Source organism: Benincasa hispida, chromosome 1 (assembly GCF_009727055.1).
Source record: "Benincasa hispida cultivar B227 chromosome 1, ASM972705v1, whole genome shotgun sequence".
NCBI classification, from domain to species: Eukaryota; Viridiplantae; Streptophyta; class Magnoliopsida; order Cucurbitales; family Cucurbitaceae; genus Benincasa; species Benincasa hispida.
Genome location: NC_052349.1, coordinates 13,835,199 through 13,853,488, shown reverse-complemented (window position 1 = coordinate 13,853,488; position 18,290 = coordinate 13,835,199). Strand labels below are relative to the sequence as shown.

The window sequence follows — 18,290 nt, the reverse complement described above, 5'->3', positions numbered from 1 at the left end:
CTAATTGAACCAATTTTTTCTTGCCATTAGAGACCGAGCCAACTCTATATATATATATAGTTTTGATTTTATAAAACAAATTAGACATTTCAATCGAACTATTACTTGATACGATTTGTGAAAATTGAAATGCATACATTTTGAAGAAAAAATTAATATCTTATAGTCGGGAAACAACAGTCCAAATGAATTGGAAAAAAAAAAATGTGAAAGGTACTTCATTAAAGAGTGGACCTGATCCCCCAAAGAAAAGAAAAATATATAAATAAACACATGATATACATATATAATAAAAGAAAATCTTTCTAAACTTTAGGGTTGAAGGTTCATTAATTCTCCTACTTGTGGTTGGATTAAAGGGAAAATTGAATTATATTGGAGCTTTTTAAAATATTCGTGAAAAATGTGATACTTTTAAAAATATTTAGATCAATAGTGTAGTTTTCTAATAATTACATTCTCTTTCTTCTTCTCACATTTCTCTCTCTTTCTTCTTTCTCTTTTCCCTTTTTATCCTCTCTCAGTCTTTCTTCTTCTTTATTCCATCATTTCTCTTTTTCATTTCTCTTTCATCAAATTAGTTTAATTAACTATCAAATTCAAATATTATGAGTCAATTGACTTTGGATTTATTTTCTTAACTTCTAATTTTTTTTTAATTCTAATTTCAATTTGATTTTATGATTTTTTTTCATCTACAAAATCTTTATTGGATGATTTGATTAAGAATCAATAATAATCTTACTTATAAATATTTGAAAATTTAGTATCGTCTCACATCATGGAGATTAACTAACAATGGTTGTTGAAGGGAATGAATCCCCATGAAAATACCCTATTATATACAAAATGGAAAATTGAAGGATATGTTGGACAATTGTATCTTATTAGATACCAAACTAAAATTTTAGAGATTTATTAGATACCATTTTAAAATTTTAGAGGCTAAACTTGTAATTTAATATTTATATATTAAATATATCGATGTAACATCTAAATTAAGTAATATTAATTATAAAATTACAATAAAAAAATCTAAAATTATTCCATCTAATATATAAGGAAATAATAAATTTTGAAAATAATTATTAAAGTTTCTTAAAATACATTATCAGGTACCTATTGCACCTCCACCTATTCTTAAACGCAGGGAACGTGCTCGAGTAGAATAAGCTAAATTTGATGGACCAACTTCCGAATCATAATATCCTGGACCATAGGCTGGCATCATCATCATCGGGCTACCATAACTAATTCGATTATGTGTCTGCATCATAAGAGACAATTTTTCCACTTTGTAGTCAAGCTCATCAAATTCACATTCTTCTACTCAAATACGTCTCCTATGTCTAGATGGATGTGCAATAGGTATAATTTATGTTAATATTGATCTAATGTCCTATTGTGGGTCATCGACGATATTACGAAGGCTACTATTGCTTGATCTCTGTGAATTATAAAATAATTAGATAATATTTAAAATAAATTAATATAAATCTTATTTATTAAGTGAGGTAATCGAGATAAAAAATTTAAGCATAAATGTAAGAAACTATTTTTTTTGTTGTTAATAACCTAAATCATTTATATTTTTTTAGTATATAAGAAGAGTGAGAGATTTGATACAATGGTTCCTTAACATATAATTTATGTTAATATTGAACTAAAGTCTAAATCTTGATCCTTTACTAGCGTTTCAATCCTCTATTTTTTTTCCCTCTAAACTATTCTATCTCTTGGATCTATGTAAATTAAACGGATAAATTTTGAGTTTTTTTTTTTAAATTTTAGATAATACGATTATTTTTTCCTTTTGATAACCAATATGTCTCTTGAAACAAAATTTTATTAAATTTCATGAAAAAAGTTGTTTAACGAAATTGGATAGAGTTTTGATGAAAAAAAATCAAATGAAAACCTAATTTGGAACCAAATCTACATGAATGATAAAGTAAAGTATTTAACCTGAGATTTTTTAAAAATTTTATTCAATAATTTAAATGTGAAATTACCTAGAATTCTCCTATATCCATCAACTAAAAGGGGTAAGCGGGAAATCAAATGAATGGTGATCCTATAACCGTCGAAATAGAAAATCAAATGTTTCTCCCACATAGCCTTTTAGATAGTATAGATAGATAAAATAGATTATTATTATTATTATTTGCTATAGAATTAGAAAAGAAATACAATGTTAATTAAAATGTATAATCAATATAAGAAATAAAATATAAGCAAGAGATACAAAGATGCATCAAGTGAGATTCAAACGCTTGTCTCGAGGGGCACACTACACTTTCTAAAATGCAGTGACCATTCTTCATGGGTCAATTTAGTTTCAACGGGTGAATAAGTATATATAACAAATAGCTTTAAATCCTATTTTGGTCCCTAAAGTATAAATCTTATTCTATTTTGGTCCCTAAATTTTGAAAAATGTCTATTTTAGTCTCTAAACTTTTAAAAAGTATTTATTTTGGTCCCTGCTATTAATTTTTATACTTTTAAGGATGAAATTGCATCTAACATGGGTTGAGCAATATGAAAGTAAAATAAAATGTCAACGACTAATATGCAAAGGACTTCTGAGATCTCCTCTAGAAATTTACTTTATCACTTAATTCAAAATTGGAACTTCATATTTTTTTAGCGTGACTAACTTATTTGATAGCTTAGTCATCCAAAATACAAGTCATCTCACCATTCTATTTAAAGTTAACAAAATTTTAATAGCAAGTACCAAAGTAGGCATTTTTTAAAAAAAGTTTAGGGATTAGAATAGACGTTTTTTTTTAAGTTTTGAGACCAAAATAGAATAAGATTTAAACCTAACAAATATTATGATCAATCGAGGGAGGCAACAAGAGGGCACAGGTTCAAAGCTCGACCAACTTTTTTAATATATTTTTAATATGTTGAGAGTTGAAAACTCGATATCTCTAAAGAACCAACTATATTTTCTTAATACTTTCAAACCAACTATATTATCCTAAATATTTTTTACCAACTAAACTATTTAAATAAAAGATCCTTAGATTAAATCACGCTAAAAAAATAATAGCAATAAAAAAAAATCAAAATACTAAGAAATATAAGGAATAAATAAATAGATACGTTATTATATAGTGGAGAATGGAGATTTAGAAGGAAAATGAGCATGGTTTAGTAAATAAAGTGGGAGTTTTGATATTCGCAATTTCTATGTTAAACATATTGTATAAAAAGAAATAAATGGAGGTTTGGATCTGATGTAATAATTGTCCGTAACGTCTCATTTTGGTTTGACTTGACTTAAGAAATAATATGCACTGAAATTAAAGCGATAGAGGATGAGTGGAGTAGTTTTTGAATTTGGTTGTTCACAAAACATAGTGGGAAAATGGCTGTTCTTAGTCCAATCATCTCAATGATTTCGCCATAAAATTTCCAAAAAATCCCACTTTTTTTCTTAAGAAGAAGACAAAACCACAAAAATCAAACCATACATGGACATATCACAACACATAGCCATAAACACTAAATCCTAGAAAGAAAGACAATTTTTCTTTTTTTTTAAAAAAAATTTATGATAATTTTTCGTTTCATTAATTTATTAATATAAATAATAGTCATTAAGTGTGAAAATAAAAAAGACGATTTTGACCAAAGAAAAAAAGGATATTTCAACTGTGATAACATTTTTTTTTATAAGCGCATTTGGTGAGAATTTGAGAGTTTTTATTTTTAAAATTTTTACATTTATGATTTTTTTTAGTGTCATCTATCTATGACTTAAATTAATTGTCAATAAATAACAATTAACAGAAAAAACTAATTATAGTATTTGTTAAATTAATTTTAAACTAGAAAAATTAACAGCGTCCAGTAAATTTTAATTATAAATTAGAGAAAACTAGTTATTTTAAATTAGAAGAATATTAATAGCTTTTAAATTTTAATTTTAAGTAAAAAAAAACTAGTTATAATGTTCGATAAATTAATATTAAATTTGTGTCACATTCATTCAAATATATATAGAAGTCTCTCATTATTGGGCAATTTATAAAATATTATATTCGTTAGTTTAATTTTAAAGATAGGGATGAAGAATCTCATCTTTTCTAGACCATGATCTCAAAAATAATTGTTGATAATGGAAATAATGTCTAATATAGATAGGAAAATAGAAAATTCAATGCAAGTAACATTTAGGATGACCCACACTTTAATAGGAAATTTTTTTGACTAGTCAAATTATAGTTTTTGAAGGGAGTTTGAATTACATTGAACTTGAAAGTTAAAGAGAAGGGGACCAAATCTAAATTAGATATTTATTTGTTAGTTGTTAGTCTTTTTCTCCAAGTTTGTGGATGCTTGTTTATTTATTTATTTTTTAAATGAGATTTTATGTTAAAAATTTCTTTTTGTAGCTTGGATTTTACTTTTTAGGTACCATGTATAAACATCTAAAGGGAGCACCATATTTTTCAAGTTTGTCATTTATTATTATTATTATTTAATTATAATCAAGATTAGGGATGTTCGTGGGTTATGTTGGATTGGGTTGAAGTACTTTTTAGACCAAACATAATTGTTCAGATCGTAAATTTTTTAACTCAAATAATCCTTATTAAAAAAATGGATCCAACCCAACCCAAACATGAAATATTTGGGTTGGACTGAAGTACTTTTTAGACCTAACATAATTATTCAGATTGTAAATTTCCTAACTCAAATAACCTTTATTAAAAAAATGGACCCAATCCAACCCAAACATGAAATATTTTGGGTTGGATTAGTTCGGGTTACTCAAATCATTTATTTTAATTTTTGTTTTAAAAATAAGTAAAATGTTAATATGTAGAAATTTGACTTAATTATTTTTATATATTGAATTAAGATTAAAAACTCAATTTTCAATTTATATAATGCAATTTTTCATTCTGAAATGTTAAAAAATTATTTTTATGAATCGTTAAAAAAAAAACTATAAAAAAATAATGAAAATAAATAAATAAATAATATATAATGCAATAACTCTTTAACTAGTGATTATTTATGCCACTTTTAGTAATTATTTCTCTTTTAATTGGTTGTTTTTAAAAATTATTTATATTTTCTCTCATGTTTTTTTATCAATTTAAGTAGAATAGTTGAATTATTAATCAATTTAAAAAAAATACATTTTTAATTTTTTTTAAAAGAATCAAAATTTGACATAATTTTTTAAAATATAAGTAAAAAACATAAATCGAAGCTGTTAAGATTAATTTTCAAAAACTTAAAACTAAAAAAGAAATTATTATCAAAGACTTAAATATTCTATTTGTTTTTTTTTTTCAATTCGATTTACTATTTTCAGTCTTTTAAAAACAATTTTCAAATTAAAAGTGAATTTCAAACAAAAGAAAATAAAATTTTTGAAAGTAGATTTCCGTCTTTCAAAGACCTTTTTTTTCCCCTCTAATGCTCATTACTTTGGAAAACTAACCGAAATAGTCTTTTTCGTCTTTAAAAAACTTTCACATTTTTTTAAAACTTATTACAATAGTTTTGTTGGTCCATTTACTCCCTGATGTACCCTCAATATTTATATGAAAATTTAACTTTTTTTTTTAATTTATCAATTATTTTGAGCTATGTGGTGAAATATCAAATATATTATGTAATTTTTCTAAATTTTATATAATTTTTCAAATCTTTGATCCGAAAATAGGAAAAAGTAAGATTTGAAAGATACAAAGAATCAATTAACACCAAGATTTATATATTTAGACATTTTTTATATTTTCTCAAATCATAATTTTTTTATTTGCAAAATTTGATATTGTGAAAAATTTAAAAATGACAGTGCACTTGATTCATCTGAAAAATCATAACTACTAAAAATTGAAAAACAATTTGAAAAGATGTAAGACTTAGTATAAGACTTAAAAAGATTATATAATATTTGAGAAACATAGTGTGTAAATATGGAGGGTGGACCCAAAATGGATGAAGAAAAACTAATTTAATGAATTTAGAAAAACGTGTTAATTTTAAGAAGTAAAAACTTAGTGCTGTTTTTGAATATTTTCCCGTTACTTTCCCGTGTACATCTGACTTTTCAAATAATTTAGAAGAGGGTAGGAATTAGGATATTCCCCCCTTTACACTCAGCAGAAAAAGGGAAAAAGAAAAAGAAAGGGATAATTGATTAACTTAATTTCGGTGACTGTGGCTAAAACTTTGAGGTCAATTTCTCATGTAACATTGAAAGCTATGATGTCGATTTCTAGGCTTCATTTCAATATAAAAACTTATCTGATACGGAAGAAAAAAAAAGAAAAGAAAAGAAAAGAAAATCACACATTTTTCTCTTCCAGTGGCAGCATCGTAAATTGGATCAAAATCAGTCCTTTTGATTGGCTGACTACCACGTTGACTTGACTACTCTTCTTTCCTTTCCTTTCTTCGGTTGCGGCTTTGCCACAATAAAATGCATTTATAAAAACCACACTACAAATCGAAACCCAAAACTCAGAAATAAACAAAATTAAATTTTATTAAAATGGAACCCCCTATCCGCCATAGCTCCTCTGCTCTCTTTCTCTTCTTCATCATCTTCTTCTTCTTCCATCACTCCGCCGCCCAAGCCCCCGACGCCGATGGCTACACCTGCTCCGCCAACCAGACTGCCACCCCATGCCAGGCCTACGTCTTCTACCGAGCCGCCGCCCCCAATTTCCTCGACTTGGCTGCCATTGCTGACCTCTTCTGGGTCAGCCGCCTTGAAATTTCCCGTCCCAGCAACATCTCCGACTCCAACGCCACTTTCCCCCTCCTCGACGGGCAGTCCCTCTTCATTCCCATCACTTGCTCCTGCCACTCCGTCAACGCCTCCGTCAGCATCTCTTACGCCAATCTCTCCTACAAAATCAACGTCGGCGACAATTTCTGGCTTGTCTCCACCTCCAAGTTTCAGAATCTCACCACTTTCCAATCCGTCGAAATCGTCAATCCCACTTTAATCGCAACTAATCTCTCCATCGGTGTCGACGTCGTTTTCCCCATCTTCTGCAAGTGCCCTAATCCCACCCAACTCCGAAATCGCGTCAATTTCATGGTCTCTTACGTGATTCGGCCTGCCGACACTCTGGCTTCCATAGCTTCAAGGTTTGGAGTACAAACATCGGATATCACAGCCGCGAATCGGCCCAATCCGCAGACATTCGAGACGATTTTCATCCCGGTGAGTCGTCTGCCCAATTTGACGCAGCCCATTGTGTTGCCGCCGTCTCCAGAGCAGGCGCCGGCTCCGGTTGAAGAAGGGAAAAACAGAGCAGTGACAGGGCTGGCGATTGGGATGGGGATTGTTGGGTTTTTGCTGATCTTACTGGTGGGTTTGTGGGTTTGTGGAGTGGGGAAGAGGAGGAGGGGGAAGGAGAGGGAAATGGAGGAGGGATATGAGAAACAGAGAGTGCAGGATATTGGGATTTGGAAAGGGAAAGGGAAGGAAATGGAGGTGGATTTAATGGCGGATGTGTCCGATTGTTTGGATAAATACAGAGTTTTCAAAATTGAGGAGCTTAATGAAGCGACGGATGGATTCAGCGAGAGTAGCTTGATTCAAGGATCGGTTTATAAGGGGAGCATCGGCGGAGTTGAATATGCTATCAAGAAGATGAAGTGGAATGCCTATGAACAGCTCAAGATCTTGCAGAAGGTAACAAATTTCCTTTTCTCCTCCCTTCCTTTACTTTCCTTTCTTTTATGATTGCGTTTAAATTACAATTATTACCTAAGAGTTTTTTTCTAAAATTCATGATTCTAAAATCTACTTAGGAATTTGAGTCAAATGTGCGTATATATATATATTTGCTTCAATTAGTTTTAAGTTATAATTTTACTTCTAGAAAGGTTTTTTTAAGTGCATTTTGAATTGGGTTTATTCTTTTATGCAAATAACTATTTTAGGCTCCATTAATAACTATTTGGTTCTTAATAACTCCTAGTTTTTTTTTCCTTTTCTATAATTTACTTGTCAAATTTGTTTAACAAATCAAAACTTTATTTAGAAAAGATGAACATTAAATTTAACACGGGATAATTAAGACTCTATATTCTCAAATTTGTAACCATTTAATCATAATAATCCCATAAAAAATCTTAATCAAAATGTTTATTAAATAATTTCTTTGTTTTTGTACTTTTTAATTCATTTGGTCCTTAATCAATTTATTGATTTACATATACATATTATTTCTTTAAATTTTAATAATATTTAACATGATTGGATGTTAAATTGTTTCTTATTAAAGTTTAAGAACTAAATTATTACAAGAATTGAAGTATACAGACTAAAACATTACAAACTTCAATAATTAAATTGATACTTTTATCATATTCAAAGCCCAAAAGTGTTTCTTACTTAGCCTTTTATTTACTTACTATGCTTTGAAAAGTAAAATTAATTTATTTGTGAAATTTTAGGGCTAATTAATATAATTAAAAATTATAAGTAATTTATAAATTTTAAATGCCTTATTAGGTGTTTGTTGTTAATTTTGTTTATTTGTATTTAGGCCACCGCACACATGAACTTGCTCGCAATAAGTTTGTGATATAATCCTTAGATAATACATAAACTAATTAAAAGTTTAGAATTATTCCAGTAAACTAGATAGAGACGCTACTTTAAAAGTACATAGACAAAACTTATAATGTGCTTTAAATTCTTGTATTGAAAAATTGTAGGCAAGTAGATTTTTGTTTATTATTATTATTATTTTGGATGTTAAGTGTAACATAAATGACTTGTGTGGCATTTATCTCATGGTTTGAAAAATTAAAGGTGAATGTTATATAGTGCATAATCGAATAATTAAAAGAAAAAAAGAAATTTTCAAAAATAAAAAAATAAGATAAACCATTTACATAAAATAGTAAAATTTGGTATTTTTTGATAGAGATTGATGGAAATCTATCAATTATAGAAACGAATAGAAGTCTATCATTGATGCTATACAATACAATATGATAGATACAAATAGAAGTTTATATTTTTTACAATTTTTTTATATGCAAAAATTTTACTTAAATATATTATTACATTAAAATATAAAAATTCAGTACGTAATACTGAATAAGATAAAGGAAAAGACGGAAAGGGTCAAGAGTGCTTTCATTTTCCCACTTCCTTTCACGGTTGGGTAGCTGAAGGTTTGACCTTTTGGGTCCTTTTTTTGAATTTCAATTAAACCACTTTTTTCCTTTTTGCCTTGATAGTCTGTCACGCTATCTGTAAACACGGTTTTTGTCCTACTCACTATCTTTTTTACTTCCTCCTATTTTTTTTTTTTCTTTTTTAAAAACCATGTTGCAAACTTTTAATTTTAAACTTAGCACTCGAATTTTTACAAATATGTAAAATTAGACCCTCAAACGTATAACAATGATAGAATTTAGATCCCATAAAAACAAAACTGATTAAAAGTTTGAAGAAGGACCATTTTGTAATTTACTCTAAAAAATATTTAATGATCAATTTATAATAAAAATTCATTTGAAAATATGTTTACATCCATAATTTCTTTTTCCATTTAATATTTTTAAGTTTAATATATTTTAATTTTGAATTTGGTGTCTAATAAACTTATGTACCGAAAAGGATGTTGATCCTAACAATCAAAACCAGTACATTGATTGACAATAAGCTCATATGGTATGAGACTTAGTGAGTTGACATGAATTAGATTCATGAATTTAGAGTATTAATTAGCCTATATATCCAAACTAAGAGAGGAAATTTTATAATTCATCATCCAATTTTTCTTAAAAGTTGAAAAGAAATTTTATTTTATTTTTCCTTTTATATGGTCAATTTTTCCTTTTACACTATGTAACTATGAAAAGTTAATCATCAGCTAATTGTAACATTCACGAAACAAACATAATCGAAACATGTTAAAATATAGTTGACTAAATTGAAACTTTTAAAAAACCACAAATTCTATTGAAAAAAAGACCCAAACATTAGGGACCGAAACAAAAATTATTTTTTTCAAGTGTAGAAAAAATTTGGTTTATCCTTAAGTTTCATAAAATTTTAAATATTGATTTCATTAGTCATACTGTCATAATAATCTTAGATCATTCCTTCACAATTTTTTTTAGGTAAAAAAAAGAACAAGTTTTCGAAGTCTTTTTAACATCAACTAACACTTTTTTTAAAAAAAAATTCAAAACATAACATCATTTAAAACACATGATCGGCTCTTAATAATGGTAATTAAAGAGACGACAATTCTAATCTTTAATTCAATGAATAGTTTATAAACTAATGAGAGTTACATATCTGGCTCTAGTTCTTAATTTAAAGGACATATTCTCTCATTCTCAACTTTCACCATTTTAAAATAGACTTGGAAAGGGACATGAAAAAGTGGAATCATAACTTTAGCTAATTGTTTGAATTTGATTGTCCATTAATTGTTGTGATGTCAATTCATAGTGATTTCATTTTGTGAGTATTATATTTGATCCTTTTGGAGTAATTTAATGTGTATGGATCCTATTTTGTGTGTTATTGAAGGTAAACCATGGTAATCTAGTGAAGCTTGAAGGCTTTTGCATTGACCCTGAAGATGCAACCTGCTACCTAATTTATGAATATGTAGAGAATGGTTCGCTTTATTCATGGCTACATGGAAGCCAAAATCAGAAACTAAACTGGAGAATGAGATTGAGGATTGCGATCGATGTGGCTAACGGACTACTATACATCCATGAGCACACGAGGCCGCAAGTCGTTCACAAAGACATAAAAAGCAGCAACATTCTGCTGGATGCAAACATGAGGGCTAAGATAGCCAACTTTGGGTTGGCAAAGTCAGGATGCAATGCCATAACCATGCACATTGTTGGAACTCAAGGCTATATAGCACCCGAATACATAGCTGATGGAGTCGTGTCGACAAAGATGGACATCTTCTCGTTTGGAGTTGTTCTGCTTGAGCTGATCTCTGGGAGGGAGGCCATTGACAACGAAGGAGGGGTTCTATGGATGAGAGCCAGTACTGAATTTTTAGAAGGGAAGGAGAAGGATAAGTTGGAAAGTTTGAAGAGTTGGATTGATGAAGCTCTTTTCAAGCAATCGTGCCCGATGGAGAGTTTGATGGATGTGATGAATGTGGCTGTCAGTTGCTTGCAGAAGGACCCAACGAAGAGGCCAAGCATGGTCGAGGTGGTTTATGCCCTAAGCAAGACCGATGACGCCGTGTTCGATTTCTCTGATGATAATTTATCAGCTCCTCCCTTGGCAGCTAGATAGCCAAACTATAGTCAGTTCAGTTTCCTGCCTATACAAAAAGGACAAGCATGTTGTATGTATTATTATCGTAATCAGAGGCATAAACAGTGTACTTTCTATATCAAAGGCTAGCTTGCAATAAAGTTTATGTATATATACATTTGAATAAGTTTTTGATTTAGTTTTTGTACAAGACTTTACTGGTCTCTTTTTTGCTAATTATATCGTTTTGTTCTTAATATTGTCTTTTTTTCATTTTCCTCGCACCATTCTATAGTTTGAAGTTTTGTTAAATATAGACCCCAGCTACATAACCATTAATATGTCTCAAGGTCTAACATAATTATTTTAAGAATATGATGTTTGAAGCTGATGTAGTTTGCTTAGTTTGAAAAAATGGTCGATTTGTATATTGTAATTGTCTGTCAGATACTCATAACAACTAGGTAGTGTTTCAATATATATATCAATGAAGCTTGAATTCTTAAACACAGAGAAGCAATTGGAGAAATGGTTAACATGTAGTTGATGGCAAAAGAGTATCTTGGTTCTTGAACAAAAATATTACAAAGTTTGCACTTACTAGAAGTAAGAATTGAAGGGAGAATTTTGGCCTACTGCATGCTTTGTTTTTTTAATATGCAAGTGAGAATCTTCGTATTATGTGTTGTATATCAAAGATATCATATATAGATAACATTGTGTTACATATGTAAAATGCAATTATATATATACTCAATGAGTTCATGTTGTTTATTTAACTCCTTAAGCCTTCATCGAAAGAGTTTGAATTAAATCTCATTTATGTATTAATTGATTTTACTTTTATGGGACATAACGTTTTACAGAATACAATAAACTAGAGGAAATAAACAAAACTTATTTGAGGTGGAGGAACATTTGGAATTAAATTTTTGTATTATTTGTGGTTATTTAAATAGTTGTGAGTTGTAACTTTCATATATAAGTTACTTTAAAAAAAAAAAAAAAAAAAAAATTCAAATAATACAACTTACAGGGTGAATGAAGGCAATGAGTGGGTGAAAAATAACTCATATATGAGATAATTATTTTACCAAACTGAAATATGGCTCAATGGTCGGCCTAAATCCAATTTAGACTCAATACAAATTTGACCGGGGAATTGAAGTTTATAGCAGAACTTTACGTTTAATTAGAGAAATGGTAAAATCGAAATTAATAAGAATTTTAGCAAATATGTTGTGGAACACGTGATTGACTTTTTCTAATTTCTTATTTACCCTCAATTTGATATGTAGTACATACGTGTAATTGTTAAAAATTAAGTTACATTTATACATGGAGTGTAACTATTAACTATTGAGTTGTTAGTTTTTTTTTTTTTTTTTCACAATCTGATAAATAAAAATTTAAAAAAATAAATATATTTTTTTATTTAAACAAATAATCCTTTCTAATTTTCTCCCAAATATATCTCCGAATTGATTAATATATTTTTCCATTTGGACAACTAATCTCTCATGATTTTTCTCCCTATCTCTTATGTATCTATTTTTTCTTTGCATATTTAGTTTTATCTAACTAGTTTTTTTTTTTAATTTCTTTTTGTTGTAAGATTCAATGTTTATACTACTTCTTTTCTATTTATACATATTGTTATTTATTATTTTCATATCCTCCAATGTATTCGTTGTATTCTATCATGTTTTATTTCATATTATTATTAATACAAAGTTATGAGATTTAACTAATCAATATTTACACATATAATGTAGTTCTAGTGTGGGAAGTTATAAGGTTTAACCCTCATTTTTCATGATTCCTAATTATAACTCTATATTGCATCTTCCTAAACCTCTACTAATATTTATATATCTACTATTAGTTATATGCATTTACAAATATATTTTAATAATAATATAAGTTATTGAGTTAACTATTTTTTTTTTGAATAGGTGATAAATATTAATTACAACACAGGGGATCCCCACAGCCCAGGAGTTTAAGGCATCGAAAAGCAACAAAGTACAAGCAAAGACAGGGGCAAACAAACCAAAACAAAACCCACAAGATAAGACCAGAACAAAACACACATAAAAGCAAACTCGCAAAACCACCAGGGCAGAAGCCCAGAGAATAACCCATAACCGCCACAAACTAGAGACACAACAAAACAAAGAACAACGTAAAAGTTCAAAAAAAAAAACAATTTTGTAAACACAGTAATTAGAACCAAGAAGGTCAATCCGTCGCAGAAGCAGCACAAGCACGAAACCCGTATAGATCATAGGTGAATCCAGAGCTGACACCAAAACCTCGGTCGATCCTCCATGCAGCCGTCGATTTACGCTTTACCCAGATTTAGTATATGGAAGACAGCACCAGACTGGGACAAACTTACTACACACCCCCTTAACTGGACCCCACTAGTACACCAAACTCAACTCTACATCCTGCCACCCGAATGCGATGAACCCAACGGACGACAACACCCTAGACCACACACTCTCTCCCAAACCCACAACTCAAAAAATAAATGATTTCACGACTCCACACCCTCCCCCACAACAGGATGACACCTTCTCTGACAGACACACCTCAAACCTCAATCAATCCCGCATACCCAACCTGTCCTCAACAGTTACACACACACATAAGGAGTGATGCGAAATACCCCCTCCGCCCACAAAATAACCAGCCCAAAGACACCCTAGGACGGACGAGGAAGCAAATTCTCCGAACTCACTAACGATAGATAAAACCGACCACTAAGCATCCGACCACCCAAACCCAATAATGCCTCCTCCTAGGCCCCCACGGCTTGAATAAGACCCCAAATCTACAGCTTCCCAAGACAACTGTGGGCCCTCCAATATCTCCCTCATCATCCATGAATCCGACAACCGCGCCTGCCAAACTACTCCCTGCATCATAAACTATGTAGAACCCATAGAATCCAAAATCGCGCTCCGGACCGGAAGCCAAGGATTCCACCAAATAAAACAGATCGACCATTGCCGACCATCAAAGATGAAACCAGAATGCTTGTAATCTATCTTCTAACTTCGCAAGAATAGTCCTCAAGCACACAAGACCTTCTATAACCACACTCAAATAACCCACAAAGACTGGCCCACGCCAAACAACGCCTCCCACCCATGCCACCTAATATTGGATCCCTGATTTAATTAAGAGAAGCGAGAGCAGCTTCATATAGCAGTCTGGTTCCAAGAGGCCAAAAATGCCTTCAACACCCACACCCCTCTTCCTCCCAACGGCAAGCACACCATCCCATGCCACCCGTGCAACCACCCCCGACTCAATCGCACTACCCTTCCATAAAATATCTATATAACAAACGAAACCTCATGATGTTTCACACGCAGGTACACAAAAGATCTACATCCAAAAGACCTTGAAAGGACTGTAAAACAACCTAACAAGTTGCAACCTCCCAGCAAAAGGAGAGGGGATCCGGCGCGCCAGCTTCTAATCAGCTGTAATTCTCTGAATCAAAAGATGCACAATCTACAACCCTCAACCGACCAGCCAATAAGGTAACCCAGAAACAGCGAACAAAGAGAGAAACTCATAAACAACGCTAATTCTTCTGCCTCCCTAGACTCCACACCCCTACAAACATGGAACTCTTTCAAACATTTGCAACTAACCCAGACAGCCCTGCAAAATCTGTCAGGACCTACCTCATAAACTCCAAAGAAATCTCTCTTTCCGCCTGTATAAGAAAATCATCAAATCGTCTGCAAATAACCAATAAGTCAGGCCCACACGCTCACACTGATCAATGGAACCTAAACCACGCAAGAGTTTATCAATCAACCTAGAATAAGACGCGTCCATCCCATCACAATTAAAAAAGAAACCAATAGATCCCCCTGCCTCAACCTCTTCCTTCCAGAAAACCTTCAAGGGAACCATTAATCATAAAGAGAACTTAGGCGAAGAATACCCAAGAGCCTCACCCAACTAACAACTGAAAGGGCACAACCTATAGCCAACAACACACCCAAACGCGGATTCCCTGTGCCCTTCTTATAGCCCCCCAAATCGGACCTACTTCGAAATAAAACGCAGATTGATTGCCCTGATGAAAGCAGGCAACACAAACTGCAATCTCTCAGCTAAGATCCTCGAGATACCACTTATACACACATTGCAACAAGAAATGGACGAACTTCTCCATATGTTTCATGCTCTTCGCCTCTTTAGGATAAAGAAAGTATAGCAGTAGAATTAACTCCACCAAGCAGGTTATGTCTAAAAAAAAACTTCAGCACCAGCATCAACAGAATCATCAAAAACCACACTCCAAAGCAACTCTAAAAAATCCACCAAAATAAATCCCCATCAGGCCTAAAGCCTCCCAGACTTTATCAAGAATAAGGCCTTCTAAATCTCTCCGACTCACTGGCTTGACCAAGCGCCTCCAACCCCCTCCTCGAACTTAAGCTGAACTTCACAATATCCCCAATTTAGGTAGTAAGATCCTTATACCCCACAGGCTGAGACCCTAAACAACCCCGAAAGAATTCTACTGCCACCCCTGCCACCCTGTCATGCACCGTCTGGCGAGTCACCCCAGCATCCATAACTGTAAATAAACCACTGCAACTACGATGAGAACGAACACAATGATGAAAAAAAGTTGTGTTCATATCACCTAACTTCAGCCACCTCACCCTAGCCTTTTGCCGGAGTGACGCCGCCTCCAATCTCACCAATAACCAGAACACCTCAGTGTCCCGAGTTGCCTCTACACACACCGACTCTGAAGTAGGATCCCTTTCTATCTCAGCCTGAGTAGCCTCTATAACCTGCCTAGCCGCCCGCACCTTATCAACTAACACAGAGATACGCCTACCAAACAATGCACGAAAAACCCGCTTCACTGCCTTTAAATTTCGCACAAAGCTAACCATAGGAGGCACATCCTCATACCTTCTCTACACTAACCTAATAGTATCCCTCAGCCTCCGCCCAATGAGAAAAATAACGAAACATAGGAGGCGGTCTACTCTTCGTCTCCTCTGTAGAAACCAGAAGAGGGCTATGATCAGAAATCCCCCATTGACCATCCCTAACCTCCAAATACGAAAAAGCTACCTTCCACGCCTCATTAAACAAGCATCGATCCAACCGGTGCAAGATACCATTCCTCTGAAGTTTACTAGTCCAAATAAACCAGTTACCTGTCACACATAACTCAACCAAATCTGCTTCCAATAATGCCGCATCAAACTCCTCCATCTCCCTCAAGCTAGGGCAACCACCAAAATCCTTCGAACTACTATGAATAACATTAAAATCCCCCTAAAACAACTCTAGAAAGCTGCCACGTGACACACACATCACTTAACTGAGACCATAAGTTCCTTTTCTCGCTCGCATGATTAGAGGCATACACAACACCAATATGTACCCTAGCACTAGATACGATATCTACTAAGGTTCCAGAAATGAACTGCTCCCCACTGACATCAATAGAAAAATCATAGACACTCTTCTGCTACATCACCTAGATCCTCCCAACTCCCAACACACTATAGCTACACACGCAACTCCAAGCATCACCAAACCTACCCATTACCATATCAAAGTTCTCGCAACGAACCCTCGTCTTAAGCAAATAGCAGAAAATAACAGAGGAGGAAGCCAGAAAGTCTGCCACCACCCTACAGGATCATTCAACCCCCAACATTCCAAGAACACCAAATCATGAACCTTGCAAAAAATCACACCTACCACCCCCACTGGGCCTATGCCCGAACTCCCGAACATCCCATCCATAACAGACGACGGATTAGGATCTGCCTGCACTAATGCCAAAGCCAACGAGTCTCCCCCCTCATCACACAAAACATCAAATTGATTACGATCATCAACATGCTTTACAAACCCCGTAATTCCAGGGGACCAGATTTAACTAATTTACTCTTACACATACGGTGCAATTATAATAAAAAGTTATGAGATTTTATGTAACATCCCAACCTTTCAAAAATAGCTATTTTCAATCAATTCAAGTTTAATTATGGATTTTGTCTTCTTATTTATTTTTGGAATCAATATGGGTTCGTTAAAATCAAAATTGAGCTTAATTTAACTTTAATAGATGTCTGAGATCTAATAAATTAAATTTAATATAGAATAAATTAAAATACTTAAGTTTTCAATATTTTGAATTAGAGATTTTGAATATGAGTTTCATAATTTTTGAAGTTTAATGTATTTATTTTAATTTAAAATTTTTAGAACCAAAATTGAATTTATTAGAAAAGATTATCTTATAAAAGATACGATAAGATATCAATATATTTGGAACTTAAGATGGAAAAAAGAAACTATATTATTATTATTATTATTATTAGGTTGAAATAACATATGAAAAATTAAATTAAATTAAAAAAAATACAGAAAAAACCCTAGTTATCTAACAATCGCACAAAGCCCTCGCCCCCTCCCCACTTCTCCTTTGCCTTATTCTCCTCCTTTGCGTGAACAACAATACTCTATGCTTCACACCATCGTCCCTTCCATTTCGCTCGACTTTAGTCCACCATACGTCATTGACCACCCCACGCCGTCGTTTTTGCTAAGATCATTGTTGTCGCGGAAGCTAGCTGCAATAACTATCATGGATCTTCATCCACTCTCTTTTTCTCATTTCCTCTCTCACTCTTCAATTTTTTTTCTACCGCTATTTATCAAATACCATGCTACGTCGTATGGTCGTAAGAGGAATCGACCAGCAGTATTTAGGTGATATTTAGGTGAGTATCAGAAGCTTTTCTGTAGATTTTTGTTAAAGTTTTAGTCTTTTGATATGATTGGCTTCAATTAAATTACGAATTGTTTCAGAGTTTGGTGGTAATTTTGGTTGCTTCCTAACAAAGGGTGTTCAAGGGTATCTGATTTAAATGTAATGCAATATTATAGTGTATTTGCATTGAATTAGCTTTTTTGGATTTTCTTTTTATGTACTATTGATTAGGATAATTTGGTAAATTCAAATTAGTCT

General features: G+C 32.2%; 1 protein-coding gene across 1 annotated transcript; it reads left to right on the top strand.

Moving 5' to 3' along the window:
• Positions 1-6,362: 6,362 nt before the first annotated feature.
• LOC120085648 (serine/threonine receptor-like kinase NFP) lies at positions 6,363-11,469 on the top strand. Its single transcript, XM_039041767.1, has 2 exons — positions 6,363-7,684; positions 10,553-11,469. The coding sequence occupies exons 1-2, from the start codon at positions 6,530-6,532 to the stop codon at positions 11,288-11,290; spliced, it is 1,893 nt and encodes a 630-aa protein (XP_038897695.1). The 5' UTR covers positions 6,363-6,529; the 3' UTR covers positions 11,291-11,469.
• The last annotated feature ends 6,821 nt before the right edge of the window (positions 11,470-18,290 follow it).